Source organism: Neomonachus schauinslandi, chromosome X (assembly GCF_002201575.2).
Source record: "Neomonachus schauinslandi chromosome X, ASM220157v2, whole genome shotgun sequence".
Taxonomy (NCBI): domain Eukaryota; kingdom Metazoa; phylum Chordata; class Mammalia; order Carnivora; family Phocidae; genus Neomonachus; species Neomonachus schauinslandi.
This window is the reverse complement of record NC_058419.1, coordinates 3112080-3130892: the sequence shown is the minus strand read 5'-3', so window position 1 is coordinate 3130892 and position 18813 is coordinate 3112080. Positions and strand designations below refer to the sequence as shown.

Below are 18813 nucleotides of genomic sequence, written 5' to 3'. Positions count from 1 at the left end.
AGGGCATGCCTGGGGATGGTGGGGCCTCCCCAGTGGCTGCAGGCAGATCCCTTCTTTCCTGCCCTTCCCTCCTTTGGTTCTCATGGTTCCTGCCCAGGCTGACCCAGGGCGTCAAAAGGCCATCTCCCTTCCCTGGGAACTCCAGATTGGGAGAGACAGGATGTGTTCTGCAGAGGATGCCTTCCGAGGGGTGCTGTGGCCTAGATTACTAGCCAGAGCTGGGCTTGCAGAAGCCATGACAGTCTTGGGATCTAACCCTGTCTTGACTACTGACTGGCTTTGGGGTCCTGTGCCAGTACCTGCTTCTCTTTATTTTATTTATTCTCTTTTAGTACTTGCTTCTCTTTAGAAATGTTGGAGGGTGGATCCCACCTGCCCCTCAATGGGGCCAAATCAAGTGACCTGAGAGCCAGGGTAGTTCTCACAGGCAAAGTTTCTGACACTTATCTTTCCTTCTAAGTTGCTTACAGAGTAGCAGGGGAGAAGGCTGTGAACCAAGCCAACAAGATACAGCAGGAACACAAGGTGCTGGATCCAAGGCCTGAGCCCGGTGAGGGAGTCTGGCTCCACCCCCATATCCAGCTATATCTTGCTTGAGCTCCTACTCCTTGAAGAGCTGATTTTCCAAGTGCCTGCTCTGCGCCCTGCTTCCTGTGTATCCTTGGCTATAGCTTAAAAGTGAAAAACTGGCTGTGATGGCAGGAGGACCCCTTAGCATCAAGGAGGAGATGGAAACATCCCTGGCTGAAGAGCTGGTTCCTGGAAGCTATATGCAAAACCAAGAGCACCTGGTGATAGCAGGTGAGGAGCCCCTGTAATGTCCCTTTCCTTGGGTCTCTGCACCTGTGCAAGGTGTGTGTATGGCTGGGCAGACTCATACATATGCATGTATGTGTGGCTACGGGTGTGTCTGTGCCTTGGTATGCATAGACATGTACTTGTGGCTTGAGGGACAGGGAAGCTGGGAGGAAAGGAATTGATGATGTGAGCATTTTGCAGCCTGTGAGAGAGTAGGATAAGGACCACATGGGTGGTCCTTATCTCCCCCTTGTTCAAGCTACCACTGTGTCTATGGCAAAGCACCCAGAGGGCTCAACTTATAAGATCAATCAGATCAATTCTCTCCTCTAGTCCTTCAATGCTTTCTCTTCCTTTAGAGTAAAATCCAAACTCCTTTCTATGATCTACAAGAGCCAATCAAGGTGACCTCTTCAAGATATTTCATGTTGTGGCACGGTGACCCACTGCACACTGCATTTATGCTTGTCCTTATAACAGCCCAAGGCTGGTTCTTCCTCACAGCCTTTGTGTTGACTGTTACCTCTGCCTGGGATGCTCTTTCCCTAGATTTTACATGACAGGGATCTTTTTCTCTTTCAGGTCTCTGCCTCAATGTTGTTTCTGACTTTTCTAGAAGTAGTCCCTTCCTTTTGCCATGTTGCCCTGTTCTTATCACTTTGGGAGCATGTATCTCTTGATCTGAATTAACACTGATGGATTATTTCTGTTTTGCCCCCTCACTCACGCTATGCACACACAGACAGTTGGTTACTTGATTGCTGAGATCTTGTCTCTTGGTCATTGCACTCCTTCCTGAGGCCTGGGATCTGCCAATGGACAGCAGTTAATGAGTGTTGAATGATTCCTAAGAAGTTTGGGTACCTTATCCTCTTTCTGGTGCATCCCGTGCCCAGGAAGCCTTGGCACAGCCTCTATGGGTGTTCCTGGGGCTTTTCTTCTTCTCCCTAGAAATGATGGAGCATGGATCTCAGTCCCTGGGTGCCTCTCGGCGGCGACAAAAGTTGGATCCAAAGTCTGCTGGCTCTGCTGCAGGTCAACCGGTTTGGAATATGACTGCCACCCGGCCCAAGAAAACGGTACTGTATGGAGCCCTTGGCATGCAACGGCTGGGTTGGGGTTGGGAGTACAAGCTGCCTAATGATGGTAGGTCAAGCACAGCCAGATGTTGACTTGGGGGCAAGGGAGGAAGCTCCTGTGTACTGGTGAGGCAGTGAAGGCAGGGATGTCCAATGAGAGGTCACGGCCATTCTTTGGTAGGCTGGGAGTTCAACCTTGAGAGTCCAGAACACCTGAATCACATATTACTTGGGGACTACATATACACTTTACTCCGCAAAACTAGTGCGTGTGAAATGAAACTTTCCTTCATAAATAAATGAATGAATAAATCTCTATCTATATTTCTCTATATATCTATATTTTATATATAAATATTTATCTATATAAATTATAATTATATAAATTATTTAATTATTAATTAAATAATCAGCCTGGGCAGGAACCAAGAGAACCAAAGGAGGGAAGAGCAGGAAAGAAAGCATCTGCCTGCAGCCACTGGGGAGGCCCACCATCCCCAGGCATGCCCTACAGTCCCTGGTCTAAGTCCAAATTCTCCCTCAGCCTCCCTAGTGATTAGATCACTCTAAGGGTCAAGTTTACCTGTCCATTTGGGTAGCCTGTAGTTCCCAGTTATTCCATCAAACACTAGTCTAGGTGTTGCTATGAAAGTATTTTGTAGCTTTGTTAACATCTACACTCTGTGGACTTTAAGTAAAGGATTACTAATTTTTGATAATGTGGATGGGCCGCATCTAATAGATTAAATATAAATATATATAAATAAAAAATATATTTCTCGGGGCTAGGACAAAAGTAGGGCAAATTAGGTTCTTATGCTCCCTTGCCATTAGGAATTCCAATCAATTGAATCTGACTATTTTGTAGCCAATCCTTTAATTTAATGTGAGTTAAGGAATGTTCTAGAAAAAAAATGGCAGATACAATGTTACAAAGGATACTGGGAAAAGGCAGCCATTTTGGAGAGGAGGATGACCTGAATATTCTAGGGAATCACTTGAGTCAGGTAGTTCTGTAGTGGATTCTGTTAGCCAGGGTCACCATGGTGTTACAGTGTTGCAGAGGTTAGTGGGGAAAGGCAACAAGGTTGGAGAGTAAGGAGGCCTGGCTGTTCTAGGGAATGAGTTATGATAAAGGCCCAAATGATTCCACTGCTAATGAATAAAGAGAAATAGAGCTCTCAGATCAGAGACCTCCTGGGAAAGAAAATAAACCAGAAATACTGAATTGGCTTCTTGTGTCCAAAAGTGGAATTCAAATCAAATTGCTCCAGCAGTTCAGGCTCCAGCAAGCCACCCATGCCCATGAGACTGAGGGAGAATAGGGTGTTTGGGGGGCAGTGGGGAGACATAATCTCTGGATTAATTATAGTTACCTATTAGGACCACAGGAGTACTTTAAAAAGAAACAGTCATTATACTGAATTTAGAAATTAGACATTTAGGGGGCGCCTGGGTGGCTCAGTCGTTGGGTGTCTGCCTTCGGCTCAGGTCATGATCCCGGGGTCCTGGGATCGAGCTCCGCATCGGGCTCCCTGCTCGGCGGGGAGCCTGCTTCTCCCTCTCCCACTCCCCCTGCTTGTGTTCCTGCTCTCGCTGTCTCTCTCTCTGTCAAATAAATAAATAACATATTTTTTTAAAAAAGAAATTAGACATTTAGAATTAAGAAATTTATCAATTCTATTTATCATTTACTTTTGAGCCAAAAAAAAAAAAAAAAAAAAGAATGGAACCGTAACTACCTCTGAGAGAACCACAACATGAAAGGACAAAAAAATTTCATAATGGTGTTCCGCTGATTTGGGTGTGGGGGAACTAGTGTGCCTTGAAAAGTACATGAAAATAAAAATAACACTTTTTGAAATAGTAGAGGGAAGCTAGAACTTGTTGAAATTCATAGATTTTCTTAATCTCCATCAAATTGCTATAAAAGTCTTATGTTTTACAATGCATATAATTCTAAATAAAGGGTTTCTAAAATTAAAAACAAAAAAGCAACAAGACAACTGGTTTTGAACAGTTAGACCTGTCTTATGATGGAAACCACAATAGGCTATCATCGACTTGCAGATGTTGTCACATTAATTCTTGTTATATTTATGTGTTAAAAACAAACTATGTTGTTTCAAACAAACAAACCCCAGCCACCAGTTCCTCATCCTTATTTTCCTTCAGATCTCTCAAAAAACCTTTTGTCTTTCTGATCCCAATCTGTAGGAAAATCAAGGGGATGGTGTAGAAATTGTTCTAAGAGAAACTCTCAATCAAATTCTCCTTTATAGTCCTGGGGTTTTCTTGACACATACTGTCATTTTCATCCTATTTTTGAGGTATTGTAAGAAGAAGATGAGGAGGAAAATAAAATAGCATGACTCTCAAGTACACACAGAAAAAGTCACACCAATATCTGTGTGCACTTTTGAGAAAGAGAAATTTTGCATTATTACAACAAATGGAGCATGATGGCAAAGTTCCTATGAAAATCCTTTATATAGAAATCATTCAACCTTGCAGTTTACTATTGCTCTTAAGAACATAGGAGGGCTGCAGATATTTCTCAGGTGACAGGTGAGCCTAGGTTGTCTGTTCCTTGTTAAGAATGAGGCAAATAGAGCCAACCAAGAATTCTGTCTTGGTGAGGTCTGTGAGACAGCAGGTTCTACTTCAGCAAGGTGGGCTGTGCAGGAGGCACCTGTAAATGCCAGAGTGGAGAGGACTCTGCTCTGCGGCACAACCACCCCTGCTTCTCCATTCATTTAGCTCAAGTTTGAACTCGGGGGGAAGTGCCTGGCTGCCAGCCAGGTGCAGTAAGAGGGCTGGATGACTCTTCCATGTACAGACCTTAAGCCAAGGCAGCTGTCCCCCACCCCCACCCACCAGGTCTTCAAGACCAGCCCAGTGTCCCTGCAGCCTCCAGGTCTGGGTCCTCTCTGGCCACTGGCAGGAGGAGGACTCCCTCCTCTACTGCTCCCCATCTGCTTCTGAGCCACAAGGCCTGCTTCCCTTGGCTTTGTTTTCAGCACTCTCTGAATGCCACAGTCATCATTTGTGGCCTCTCTTCTCCTGTTAGCTTCTTTCTTACAGGTTTTATACCATTTTACTGTCTTCACTTTCATTTTAATGGAGTCTGAAGTTCCCCTTCAGTGGTGTACAATATGAAGCATCCTGGTATAATGGTTAAAAGCACAACCACTGGAGCTGGAGCAAAATATCCTGGCTTTAAATGACTGCTCTGCTACTTACTATCTGTGTGACTTGGACAAGTAATGTGACCTCTCTGTGTCTCAGTTTTCCAATCTTTCAAAATGGGATGATAGTAATGCCTGTTTTGAAGGGCCATGAAGAGGATTTAATGACTTGATGTTGGTAAGGGCTTACAGGGTGGCATGTGGCATGGTTAAATCAAATAGCTTGTGAAATTTTTCATCTTGCACTGGAAACCTAGAGCTGAGATTTGAATCCAGGTGGGTCTGGCATGTTCTGTTCCTCTATCGCACATTGGCTCTTCAAGGCATGAGATACCCTAGCCCCAGAGCTGTGGGCCAGAGTCATCCACTCCAGGTAGTCATTAGCAGATGGATAAAAATGAAAGCCGCTGGGATGGCTGTGCTCACCCAGAGAAGGAGGTTATGGTCTCTCAGTGGCCAGGGTTCTATCCTGACCTCCAACACTTACTGGGTGTCCTTGGGAAGTACAGTCATTTGTCAGGCCTCAGTTTCCTTGGCTCTAAAATTGAGGTTTTCCATTCTCCTCTCTGACTCAGCTGATGTCTGCATGTGACAGTGCTGGCAGAGGACAGGGATCCCTGTCACTGCTCTTCTTTCCCCATAGCTTGGATGGCTAGAAGCTACTGAGGAGCATGGTATGGGCGGAGTTGTGGCAATTGGCCAACTTGTGGGATTCCCAAGCTCTTCTAGTGGTCTGAAGCTGCCAACCCCTGATTCCAGAGGATCAGGTACCACGTGACTCCTGATAGGGTACACCATTGGTCTTAGGCAGTGGGGGGCAGCTGCTCAGTTGAGACTGAGTAGGCTACTTTTACTGACCATTCCTTTCTTTAGGGGCCCCAGGTGCCAATGCCCAGAATGTTGAGAGAACCAGGCCATGGTGATGCCCACCCCCAGGAGTATCCTGGTGGCTTCCAAAACACGAGATTCCACTATGAGCGGTAAGAAAGATCCCAGGGATCCTGCAGGAGGAAAGCTGGAGCTCTTTGGGCAGGGACCAGGGTGGACCAGATGGGCTAGCAAACAGACTGACCAGGAAGGTGTGAGCAGCTGGCTATTCTTGGAATGTTGGGGCTCTGTTGTCTCCTCATCATAGCCCCTGAACCTCCTGGTCTTTTGCCCATTTGGGGCCTCTGAGCACACTGAGGCTGGGCTGGGGTGGCTCCCAGCCCTCAGGTCCCAGGATCTGCTTACCCGGGAAGTGAAGGACTCAGGATGACAGTCATTGTTTAGAAAAACACCTGACTTTACCTGCTTGCCCTCATAGCCTTCCTATGCTCCCTGCCATGCCTGGCCTGGGACCACCAGCAGCTCTCAACCCTCTGTCTTTTCTTATTTCCCAGCAACCCAGACGCAGATAGGGTGGCAGAGATTGGCCTGGAAGAGCTAAATGGACTGGAGATGGAAGTCATGAGAAGACAGGTAAGCATCTCTTGTGCTATGGACCCACTGGGAGGGTGGAAGCAGAATCATGGTGTCTCGGGGCAGGTGGGCCTCAGCAGCAATGAGACCACCCCCCTTGAAGTCATCTTAGCCTCTAGCCGTGGAGGTGAGGTTAGGCTCCCCTTCCTTTCTTCCCAGTCCTCAGGGCTCTAGTGTCCCAACTTGATGGCAGCCTCAGCCCTGCCTCTCTCCCTGAGATGTGTGGGAAGGGAATAGGGGAAGTCAAAAGGAGGACGAAGAGGCAACAGAAGAGGATAGAAATCTGTGCAGAGAGAATGGTATTAAGAGGTCTGAGGGAGGGGTTGTCTTCTCAAGGAGAGGACACAGCAGGCCCGGAGGGACATCTGCCCTGGTGGCTGTCTCTGAACCCCAAGTGTCACCCATCCTGGAGCCTTTACTCTGGTGCTGCAGCTGCCGCCATGCCAGCCTGCTCCAGGACTGAAATGCCCTTCCCTGCCTCCCCCCACACAGCTGGGACAGGCTGGACTCTTCCAGACAACTGGGTGAACACCAATGCGGGGGCAAGGCCGCTGGGCCTGTGAACACAAGCAGCCCAGCCCTCGGTCCCATGGGCCCACCCCAGCCCCTGGTTTCAATTGCGCCTGTTTCTCATCCAGAGGCACTTTGGCCTCCCAAAGGGCAGCAAAGCCCCTTCCTGTACTAAGTTCATACTGTCCCCAGTGGTGAGCCATTGGCTTCCCCAGGAGAATCTCACTCACCAGCCCCTTTGGTCTCTGCAGCTGCACGTGATCACCAGCCGGCTGCGAGCCCTGGAGGACCAGGGTGCCACCTGGCGCCACAGGGATGCTCTGTTCTTCACCATGCTGGTGTCGGCCTGCGTCGCCAACCTGTGGCTGTGGATGCGCCAGTGATGCCTCATGCCGCCTGAGCCCACTTCTCCTTCCTCTTCTTCCCTTTTCTCTCTGGGCCGCCCTTGTCCATCTTCCTTCCATCACCCCGCAGTCCTTAGCAGCGTCAGAGCCATTTTCTAACGCTGATTACACAGCTTGCCTGGGGGAGGCCCTAGCAGCTGGGAGGTAAAAGAAGTGTGGCATTCCAAAAGTCTGAATGGGCTGAAATGTAGCCACTTTGGAGGGTGAGGAGGGTGGCATCTCGTCCCCAGAGTAACACCAGTGGCAGGTGTTTCCTGCTTGCCCATCAGGGCTCCATAGTGACCATCTCAGAGCTGAAATTTGCCTCTGTGCCCTCAGTGTCCCTTCTGTTCCATCCTCTGTGGCAGGGGCTTGGCTCTGCATTCCCAGTTTTCTTCCACTTTGTGTACAGGGCTCTACACAGAAAATGCACTCAATAAAATTTCACTGATAGCAGCAAACACTGGTGGTTGAGCTTCTTACATCCAGGATTCATGTAGGGACAGCCCCTCTGGACAAAGTCACTGTTGCAGGGACCAGGCTGATGCCCCAACCCAAGGGTCCTGGTTCCCTCCCTTCCCTCCTCTTCAAAGTCCCCCGCCCAGGCAGGGAGCCTTTTTAGGGGTAGGGTTTGGCAAAGTCCTTCCTGTTGGGCTCATGACAGTGAGTGCTTGTGGGTAAGCTGTTCTTCAACAGCTTCTCTGGGCCAGGCATTGCAGGGACTCAATCAGAGGAAACCTGGAATGCACCAGAAACCTTTCCATTTGCCCAGGAGGAAATTGAGCCCTGGAGAGGGAGAACATCGTCCAGGGTCATCCAGGTCTAGAATGGGTTTTCCTGTGTTCCAGCCTCGAGCTCTGCCTGTCTCATATAGACTGACTGAGGGCAAGACCCCTACTCAGCTGTGGAGGCTGGATGGGAGGTCACATGGAGGGGCTTTGAACCCCTCTCCCCCATGTCCACAGCCCCATGAAGCTAACCTCACACAAGGCAGTTTGCTGGTAGGACAGTGGGACTTGGGTTGAGCAAATGGGAGCATTGCTGCTTAGGGCCCGACCATGGGGCAGATGTGCTGGGCTGCAGGAGGCTTTGGGAAAAACTGTTGCCCCTTTCCCTGGGGCCAAGAGATAAATACACATCTCTTGGGGGGCAGGGACCCAGAAAGTTCTTATTGGCTTTAGTGGCTAACTGGACCTTCCTAATCTGTCAGGGCATCTCCATCTATAAAGGTAGGAAAGTATGTTAGTCATTAGATATAAAATAAACATGACTGTATGTGTATGTATGTCTGTGTCTGTATGTGTGTATGAGAGAGAGAGAGAGAGAGAGAGAGAAAGAGAAAAAGACAGAGACAAAGAGACAGAGATAGAAAGACAGGGAGGATGAGAGAGACTGGGACAGGGATGGAAGGAAGAAGGGAAGGAAAGACAGAGACTGGAGCTGTAAGCCTGCTTTGTCCCTGCCCCACCCTTCTCTGGTGATCAATGGCCCCCATACAATGAGGGGGTTCTTCTACTCTTGACTCTCAGGGGCCTCCTGTCAGCCCTGTGGGATACCATGCATGTGGCCATTGGGGCTTGGACCCTGCCGAAAGTGGAGACAAGAACACTTAATGAAGAAACGGTTGGGAACTTCCCTCTCTGGTCCCAGAGTAGAGAGGGTAATGGAGTGCCAGAGGAAAGCCCTCTGTGGAATGGGGAGAGAGTGGCATCCAGACACAAGTGTTTCTAGTTGGGAAAGCCAAGAGGCCTGGGGAGAACCTGGAGCCTCCCTGCCACCTCCAAATGGGCCCTGGTGCCCAGGAATCAGCTGAGGACTAAGAGGAAGGCTGGGGAACCTCCTTGCAGGCCACCCCTCCCCTCCCCACAGCCTCAGGGCAGACCAGGGCCCAAAGGTGCAGGGACTTATTGGGCAACAGCCACAATCCCAAAGTCCCCACTACCTTTGAGGACATGGAAGGAGGCCAGCCAAGCAGAGTGGAGAGGCCTGGATTTAAGGATGCCAGAAGGCCTGCCCTTGAGTGGCTCTCTGAAAGTTGCCCCTTTCTTCTGCTCCAGCTGGCTGTGCCAGAAGGCTCAGAGGAAGAGAAGGCTGCTGCGGGTCAGGGCAAGGCCTACCCTTTGGGACATGGGTGTGCATGTGTGTGTGTGAGCAGACACGGACATGTTTTCAAAAGAAGTCTGGCTGAAAATATGTTGCAAAACAAAGGTTCTCTCTTGGGAGCAATTTAGCTGAGATGCAAATAAACAGTGTGGCAGTCCCCTGGAGAAATGCCTCCTGGGCTAGGTGAGCTAAGGTGGAGCACTTGCCTAGACCCTGGCTACCCTCCATACCTTACCTTGTGGTGTGACTGCTTGGCTGTTGCTAGCCCTGCCTGCCTGCTCCATCTACAGAGGCAAGAGCTGCCCCATGATGGCCTCCATGATGACCTGGGAGATAGGCAGTGGGCTCCTCTGCAGAGTTCTGTGAGGGGCCCTATTGTAGGGGCTGGCACCTCCTACCAAGCCTTCTGGCTAAAATCTGTCGCGTTCATCTACCCCCTTGATGCTATTTAGCCCAACCCATCTCCCAAGAAGCCTTGAACTTCCCCATGGGCTGGTGGGAGAGGGGAAGGACTCATTCATACTTGGCTGTGGGGGAGGGGGTTCTTCTGCAGTGTGTTGTTTATCATTCCTCTGTGAAACTTCCTCTGGGCTGCCCAGGCTTGGCATTAGAGGGGTACGTAGTTGGTTCCTGCACTGGATCAGGAGCTGCTAAAGGGAAGGGACTAACTTCCATTGCCTTCTGTATCTCTGGCATCTAGCAGAAATAAAGGGCTGGTAGGATGGCATCTTGACCAGAGTCCCTGGAGAGCAATTCTGGCCTCCTGAATTGAGGGCTGGACTTGCCTTGGTCTTACAAGCCTGGTCTTTAGGGCATGCCCACTGTGGAAAAACCTCTGGCCTAAAAGTAAGTCAATTCTGACCACTACTTTCTCTGGTGCACCTACTATGAGCTAGCACACTGCATGTAAAAAATAATTACACGAGTCCTGCTTGATGATATCCTCCCGAAAAAGGCAAACATTACAGGTGTAGCTAAAGAAGCCCCTTGTCCCACAGTGTTAAGCCCTGCTATAGAACTAACTCCCATGGTCAGCTTGGTGTGCATCCTTGCAAACTCTCACTGTCACATATGTGACAGCCATCAGTGACCTCCTAGTGTTGCATAGATATGTGTACCTGTATGTGTCCTGGGCTTTGTGCATGGGATCTCATGTAAGCCACCCCACACAACCCACTGAGAGATGGGCCGGTTCCCCAGATGTGTGTGCAGGTGGGGAAAGCAGTAAACCTCTGGTCGTGCCTGCCCCACTGGGCTGGCCCTTAAACTCTTGCCAGCCTTGGCAGATGCAGATGCTGAAACTCAATATTCTGGTTTTTCTGTCTCAGGTTGGCTTCCCAGGCAGAAGAAAGTGGGCATGTGGAAAGATGTGAGGTGCACAGAGGGGGCTTTGTTGTACCTGGCCTCTTGAAAAGGAGCTAATGATTTGCCACCCAAGGGTTTTGCCCTCTTTCACTTCCCCAGCCATGGCCCCTCTTAGAGGCCAAGTCCAGGGAGCCCTGGAGAAGAAGGAATGGCTTCCTTTCCAACCTTGCTCCACCCCAGGAACCTCTTTTCTCTCCCAGGTTTCTTCCTGGCTTGTCATCTGGCAGGTAGGCTGGCCAGGACTGTGACCAAGGTGGGAGGCAGGTGCATGGGGGCAGTGAGCTGGCAGCTTTGAGTCCCCAGACACAAAGCCCTGAGTGATGCATGCTCCATGTAAGCGAGGGCTCCTCAGGGAGCTTGGGAGGGGTTGGCTCCTGGGTCTCAGCAGACAAGCAGCTTCCACAGTCAGGCAGCCCAGCAACCAGCCCTCACCTGCTTACAGCCTGAGGTGTACGGGGCCCATAGTGAGAGGGTCACACATCCAGCCAGCAGGCCCGACAGCTTCTCCAGTGGGTGGGTGCCGCCCTGGGCCAGGGTCTTGAGCTTGCTGCAGCCATGGGCATGAGCTCCTCTGAGCCACTGTCAGTCTCCCCTGCTGGTGTCAGGCAGGGTGAGGCAGCTCTCTGAGAAGCTGCCAGCTGTGTGGGGGTTCAGGGACCCCAGTGGCCTGGGAACAGGAACACCAGGAGGTCACTGCTGGCTTCAGGCACTGATGAGCCCCCAGGGGCTTGTCTCTGATTGGAGGCTTCACAGAAGGGCCAATGGATGCTGACTGTGGTCAAGGGACACCCTGCCTCTGAAGTCATCTGATTGGTAAGGAAAGGGGCTGGCATTGGGTTGAGGCAGACACTGATCAAGGGCTGGCACCTTCTTGTAGCCAGAGCTGATGGCCTACATGGAGTAGGAGCTGGAGCCCATGAAAGTGTGCAGGTCTTAGAGCCTGTGTTGACATGGGCTTTCATATGACTGGTCTTTCCCAGCTGAGGGAAAGTGGCTGTGTGGGGAAACATTGTCTCTTGTCAAAGCAGCTGAATGAAATCCTGGGGCCTCTAGGAGTATGAAGACACAGAGTGCCATGTTAGGTTTGGCCCAAGGCAGCTAAGTCTTTGTTCTCTTCTAGGAGAGTGACTGGAGAAGACTTGGAGTACAGGGCCTGAGGGGCTGAGGGGCTGCTTGGCCAGGCAGGCTTTGGTAGGAGAGAAGGAAAAGCCTATGGACCTTACAACCCACCCCTACCTCCACTCTGCCTGGCCCAGGGCATTTCTGGGCATCCCAGCCTTAAAGTCCTTCAAATGCACCCTGGCTTCTTCAGAAGAGCCTTGAGGGAGAGTGTCTACTGCAGGTCTCTCAGGCTTTGGGAGCCAGCCCCTCTGCCATTTGGGCAAAAGCATGTGCAATGAAGTTTTTAGAGCTTCTAGCTGAGGGAAGATTCCAGAGCCAGGCCTGGGGCAGAGACAGGCTCTCCATTTTGGTCCTTCAGCTGAGCTTGACCCCAGACCAGGAAGTGTCAGCTCCATCCAGGAAGTGTCAGCTCCATCCATGTTGGCCTGTGGCTGAAAGAGACAGCTAATGTTGGGGTGGCCTGGTCTCTAGATTTCCTGCCACTGTCCTGGCCCTGCTGTTGACAGAGCATGAGCAGAGTCCTTAGCACTACTTGTTAGGTGAGGCCTCCTGGGTGGTGGCTGCCTTCCCTAGAGGAAGTTGACACTGAGTGCTTAGACTGGGCACGTGTGCTTTGAGTTGAACCCCAACTGGCTGACAAGGTGTATACCTGGTTGGCCTTTGGATGCCATGGTTGCCTCAGAACTGCCAGGACAAGACCTAGCCACACCCCACCAGGTTCCAACATGAGATGACCCCACAAGAGATGAGGCTGCAAAGGTGGGTCTGGTGAGATCCAGAAGGGATTTGAATGCCCAAATGCAGAGTTTGGAATTTGTCATGTAGATGATTCCCTCATCCTTTCAAGAAGTACCAGACACTGTCCTTAGTTCTGGGACTTAGCAGGGTCACTGCAACTTCAGCTTCACAAGAGCCTGCAGTGCTTGGTGCAGTTCTGACCTAACTCTCCTCTTGGTACTCATACCCAAGTCCCTGGCTCTGTTCACCTGCCAGGCTGACCCTGTGGCTGAGTGTGCTTTTGGAGTGAGATTGCTTAGGTGTGAATCTGTGCAGTAGGGATAATAATAGCATCAAACTTGTCAGGTTGTTGTGAGGATTAAATGAGTTAACTTAGGTCAAGTATTCAGCACATGGTAGTTGCTCAATGAATGAGAAACTGTCCCTGCATCCCCAGGTTCTAGCTTCTTCTTGGCTCTCCTTGTCACTGTCTGCTTGCCTGCCTACCTCTCTGCTTTCCTGCTTGCTTGTCCTTACTGCCCTGCCACCCATGATGTGCATGATTCACCCCTTGGTACCATTCTCTGCCTACAACCTAGGACTTTCTCTGCTGTAATGGCTGAAATTTAATATCTGGGGCACTAGCTTCTGGCTGAGACTCGGAGCCTGCCTCTCCAGGCTATCAGTCATGGAAGAGTTCCCTTCCCAATCAGAAAAAAATCTGGCTGGTATTAACTTGAATCTGAGGCCAGAATGGCCTGGACTATAAAAGAAGTTGGGATACCCAGTCACCTGGAAGAATTCACTGGAGCGTCTCCCTGCTAGCAGTTCCCTCTTCTAAGGTCTGCCTTCTGAGATTCCTCAGAACTGCACTAAGGTCTAACCTTTATGTGTTCTCCCCCCTCCCTCCATCCCTTCCTTCCTTCCATCAATATGTGTGGGACAATTTCCAGGAACCAGCTGCAGTGCTGTATGAGGAGGCACTGTATAACAATGCAGATCCTGATGCCTGCCCTCAGGCAGTGCACAATCTAGTGCAGGGGGGTGTTGGCAAAAAGGTGGCATGGTCTGGACTCAGGCTTCACTATAGGACTTTGGGAACTTGGCAGGAAGCTGTGCACAGGGAGAATGAGCCTGGACATGCTCTTTAGGGAGAAGCTTGAGTGCCAAGCCACCCTGAAGGCCAGAAGCTGAAGGCTTGAAGTCTCAGTCAGTCACAAATGTCTGTTTAAGGGCTGATGGTGGTGAATTCAGTGTGATTTGGGACAAGATGAACTGCACCTGTCCAAGGGTAGCCAGAGAGTAATGTCCAGTTGGAAGTTGGAAGGAAACCCTGAAGCTCAGCAGAAGGATTTTCCTTATTACCATCAGGTCCTTACCTTTATTATTGGACATTTGATTTCATCCTTACTTTTGTGACTGTACATAATATGTTTTATTTCTCTGGCTAGTTTTAAGGCTTTCCCATTATCAATGGATTTGGGGTATTTGATTATAATGTGCCTTGGTGTAGTTTTCTTCATGTTTCTTATGCTTAGAAAGAAGCATTGAGCTTCTTGTATCTGTGGGCTTAATAGTTTTTGTCAAACTTGGAAGACTTTTGGCCATTTTTTCTTCATATATTTTTTTCTCTCTCCCCCTCCTTTAGGAACTTCACCAACACCTATATGCAGCCACTTGCAGTTGTCCCACAGCTCAATGGTGCTTTGATTTTTCTTTTTATCATTCTCTTTTATCTTTGTTATAGTAACTGTTTTAACAACCTTGTCTGGTAATTCTATATTTGTATCAGTTCTGGGTGTGTTTTAATTAATAGATCATTTCCTCTTCATTATGGAGACATTATTTATATGCTTGGTAATTCTTGAGTGGATGCCACACATTGTGAATTTTACCTTGTTGGATGCTGGATACTTTTTTATTATTTTAAAAGATATTTTTGAGTCTTGCTCTGGGATGAAGTTAACTTATTTGGGAAGTTTGATCCTTTTGAGTCTTGCTTTTCAGACTTTTTCAGTGGGACCAGAACAGTGTTCAGTCTAGGAACAAATTATTCCCCACTACAGTAGCAGGACCCTTCTGGATACACCACCAGATACCCCATGAATTATTAAGTTTTCCAGTCTAGTTGGTGGCATCAGACACTATTCCAAGCCCTGTGCTAGGGTTGGGAACTGTAACCTGTAATTTTTTGGAATGGTTCTTTCCCCAGCCATGGATAACTTCCTTCCTCATAGGTGTGTGTTGATAAATGTTCAGCTGAAAACTTGAAAGGGACTCTGCAGATCTCCAGAATTCTCTCTCTGTGCAACTTTCTCTTCCCCAGTGCTCTGTTCTGCAAACTCCAGCTGCCTTTGGTCTCCTTGGATTCTCTTGTCTGTCTTCTCAACCCAGGGAATCTATCAGGCTCCCCCTGCAGTTGGTCAAATGCACAGATACTTTCATTATCTGTTGAATCCCTCCTCAGAACTTTTATACCTGCTTTATTATCTCACTAAAAGAATAACAGGAGCACCACAGAGAACCTCTTGCAACCCCACATTCTCGAGTTTCTACTCTCTCTCCTTTCTCTCTCAGTCAAGCTTCTGGAAAGAGTTAGACATATTCATATCTTTTTTTCCTCACCTACTACTCATTATGAAACCCTGCAAAACATGTTGTCTTTTACCACTACTCCTTGAGGCTGGTTTTTTTTTAAAATAGAAAATTGAAGTATAGTTGACATACAATGTTACATTAGTTTCAGGTGTACAGCATAGTGATCCAACTTCTCTATGTTATTCTGTGCTCACCACAAGTGTAACTACCATCTATCACCATGCAACACCATTACAATACCATTGATTATATTCCCCACACTGTACCTTTTTCATCCTTGTTACTTATTAATTATGTAAGTGAAAGCCTGTATCTCCCACCCCCTTTCACCCATTTTGCCCATCTCCCTACCAACAAACAACCAGCAGAATCAAATCTGTAAATACAGAAAACAAATTAATAGCTGCTAGAGGGGAGAAGGATGGGAGGCTGCTTTTGATAAGGTCACCAATTTCCCCCACTCTTTCAGCTCCTTGGGCCACATGTCACCTTTGCTGGTCTTGAGAATGTTATCCTCAGCCTCCTTCTCTGCTCTCATCCCCTCTGAGAGCTTTAACTCCCAGCAAACCCTGATGATGTCCATGTCTCCCCTCCATTCCAGAGCCTGGTGAGGATTGAGGCAGTCAGACTCTGCTGTAGCATGTCTGCAGAGCAACAGTCAAGGCTCGAGACCAGGCCAGGGCCTTGGGAATGGAGGGCAGTAGATGGACAGATCTTTGACACTTTTGGGGGACAATTGACTGAGGACAGAGGCTGTCTGGGTATGATGATTGAAGGAAATAAGGAATTATGGTTGACATCCAAGTTTCTGGTTTGGATGACTGGGTAGAGGGCAGCCCCCCTTTATGAGATGGGTAACTTGGAGAAGCCAATTTGTAGGTAAAAGTATCAAGTTTAGTTTTAGTTATGTTGCATTTGGGGTGCCTCAAAGGAGATGTCTACCAGACAGCTGGAGATATGGGTGGGCAGCTTGGGAGAGATGCCTGAATTGGGACCTTAATTTGGGACATGATGGTAATGGAAGCCTTAGGACTAGATGAAGTTTCTTGGAGAGTGTGCAGCTGAGAACCACTGGCCTAGCTGCCTACAGTGCCAGGAGATAGCTGCCTGCCTTTGTTCCCTGGCAAGCAGCCTGAGGGGGTGGTTCTGATGAACAGGAATGTGTGTGGCAGGGCAGCTGCTGGACAATCAGACTGAAGGAAGGGACTGTTCATAGCAGAGAAGGAGCAGGAATAATGGGAGAAGAATCTGTCTTGGTGCTAGAACCTTAGAGAGGCTATAAATGTTGCCATGCGCCCCCACAGTTATTTCTATTGTGGGCTGAGGGCCACTGCTATCAGGGATGATTAGTAAGGAAGAGGTCCAAGTGGTGGTCGGCAGGGCCTGCACTGGATCTTTATCAGTGAGAGGCTGCCTCAAGTCCTCTTTCTGGTATTTGCAGCCTCCCTGGGTTGGCTTGGCCTCCTCTGCTCACATTCCACTCTGGGTCCAGCCTCCTCACACCAGTGTCTCTTCCATCCCTGCAAAGGACTTGCCCTTTACTGCCCCACCTGTACCCCTGCTATTCATTCACTGAACAGTGCTCCACTGAGGCCAACTCTGATCAGTGTGAGTGGTACCACCTTTGTTTGCATTGCCTGGAACTTTCTGTCTCCATGGTCTGCTGCCTCTAGGGTCTAAACAGGGACTCAGAGATGCTGGTTCTTATCCCTCAGGTGCCCTCATTAGCATCCCAGTGCTGTAGTCCCACAGAGAGCACCAAGCGAGCAGCTCTGAGGCTGCTTGTTATTACCACTCACCATAGAGCTTGGTGTGTCTGCCATCACCATGGTGACAGCTTTGGAACCTGGAACGGGTAGATGGGGGGGATGAGGTGATGAGGAGTGTGGCAGGGTTTCAGCAGTAGGGGCCATAGGCAACCCAGGGGGGTGTGTGTGCTGACCATTTCTGATCAAATCTGGTGGGACATGCTGACCAACCTGAGCAGGGAAGAGCTGCTCTGAATCTCTTTCCCCAGCCTCCCTGACCCCATGGCAAGAAACATTGCAGAGTGAATGTAATCACCTGTCTCTCTTCAGGATTTTCCCCTCTCAGGTTGCTCCTTCTTAGTCTATTTTGTGAATACCTCCTCCTCTACTCATATCTTAAACTTTGGGGTTCTCCAGAGCTCTGACCTGGTCCCTCAGTCTGTATTTTCTTTCTGTGTAATCCCACCCACTTGCTCTCCAGTGCTCCCCATACCCCATCCATCTCTGAGTCCTGTCCTTTCTCCCTCCTGAATAGTTCTCCACACTGCCCACTTGTCTTGGGCTCCTTTGGCACCATCTTCTTCAGCCTTCTCCCTACCACCTTGCCTCCAATCTTGCTCCCCATATAATCCGGTCTCTACATAGCAGCCAGAGGATCTTTCTAGAATATAATGTTGTTCTAGCCATGGTCCTGCTCACCTCTTCCAAGGCTCCCTGTAGCCCAAAGGAGAAAGTCATATGACTGGTACTACTGCCTATGGAGCCCATGGGAGTTCTCCCTTCTCTCCTCCTCACTCCCTGCTCCAACCCTGGGCTCCTCTTTGTTTCTCAGCTTATGCAACATTACTTGGAGGGTACTGGGAAGAATGTGACTAGAGCTGAGAGGAAGGAGTGCCAGAGACAGTACCACTGGTTGAAGAAGTCAATGAGAGATGAACTCCCACCTGAGGAGCATGAGCTCTGAGGTGGTCTTGGGTCAGGAGAACCAAAGAGCAGGGGGGAGTGGTGGAGAGGCAACTGCTTTGGGCCAAGGAGATACATTTCCTCCCATGGGTCAGGAGTTTGGGGACAGTGGCTGGTTTGGAGGTGCTCAGCATCCTAAGCATGTGCCAGACATCTGGAAAGCCAGGGCACCAGAAGATGTCTTAGACAGTATTTTTTAATTAATTAATTAATTTATTTGAGAGAGAGAGAGAAAGCACACAAGTGGGAGGGGCAGGGAGAGGGAGAGAGAATCTTAAGTAGACTCCATGCTGAGTGTGGAGCCCAACTCGGTGCTCAATCTCAGGACCCCAAGGTCACAACCTGAGCCAAAACTAAGAGTTGGATGCTCAACTGACTGTGCTGCCCAGGCATACCATCTTTTTTTTTTTTTTTTAATCCATTTTTTTTGTTGTTTTAGCTTTGATAGTTCATATGTCAAAAAATTCACTGGGGTGAAAGAAAAATAAGCACATTTTGCAAATTATTTAGTGTTGTTTGCCTTTTAAATTACCTGGCAGAGTGGAGACAGCATCTTCATTTTCTTGGTGTTTAGAGCCTGGTATTTAGGCAATGCTGAATCCCCCTGTCCGGCATTGCCATAGCAGTACCCAAGAATGCTGGGGTTTGCCAGGTGAGCCCTGGTTCTGTTCTCACTGCTCACTTGCACCTCCTCTGCCTTATATGGTATCCAAGATCCTTTGTGACCTTCCTCTTGGCCATCTCCCTGGCAGGTGAGGATACTCGTTGTACATGGAGG

The 18813-nt window shown here is 49.1% G+C and overlaps 1 protein-coding gene across 1 annotated transcript; it reads left to right on the top strand.

Annotated features, from left to right (window-relative positions):
- The first annotated feature begins 695 nt into the window (after positions 1-695).
- On the top strand, positions 696-7419 carry FATE1 (fetal and adult testis expressed 1). The gene is made up of 5 exons (XM_021683502.1): positions 696-801; positions 1750-1877; positions 5939-6045; positions 6448-6526; positions 7288-7419. Exons 1-5 carry the CDS (start codon positions 696-698, stop codon positions 7417-7419), a joined length of 552 nt encoding a protein of 183 aa, XP_021539177.1.
- Positions 7420-18813: the final 11394 nt, after the last annotated feature.

What these genes read in the sequence shown, in the direction of transcription:
- FATE1 (XM_021683502.1), top strand. Translation starts at nt 696, where the DNA reads ATGGCAGGAGGACCCCTTAGCATCAAGGAGGAGATGGAAACATCCCTG. An exon ending in AGAGCACCTGGTGATAGCAG is followed by an intron (nt 802 to 1,749) that starts GTGAGGAGCCCC and finishes TCTTCTCCCTAG; the next exon opens with AAATGATGGAGCATGGATCT. An exon ending in ACGAGATTCCACTATGAGCG is followed by an intron (nt 6,046 to 6,447) that starts GTAAGAAAGATC and finishes CTTATTTCCCAG; the next exon opens with CAACCCAGACGCAGATAGGG.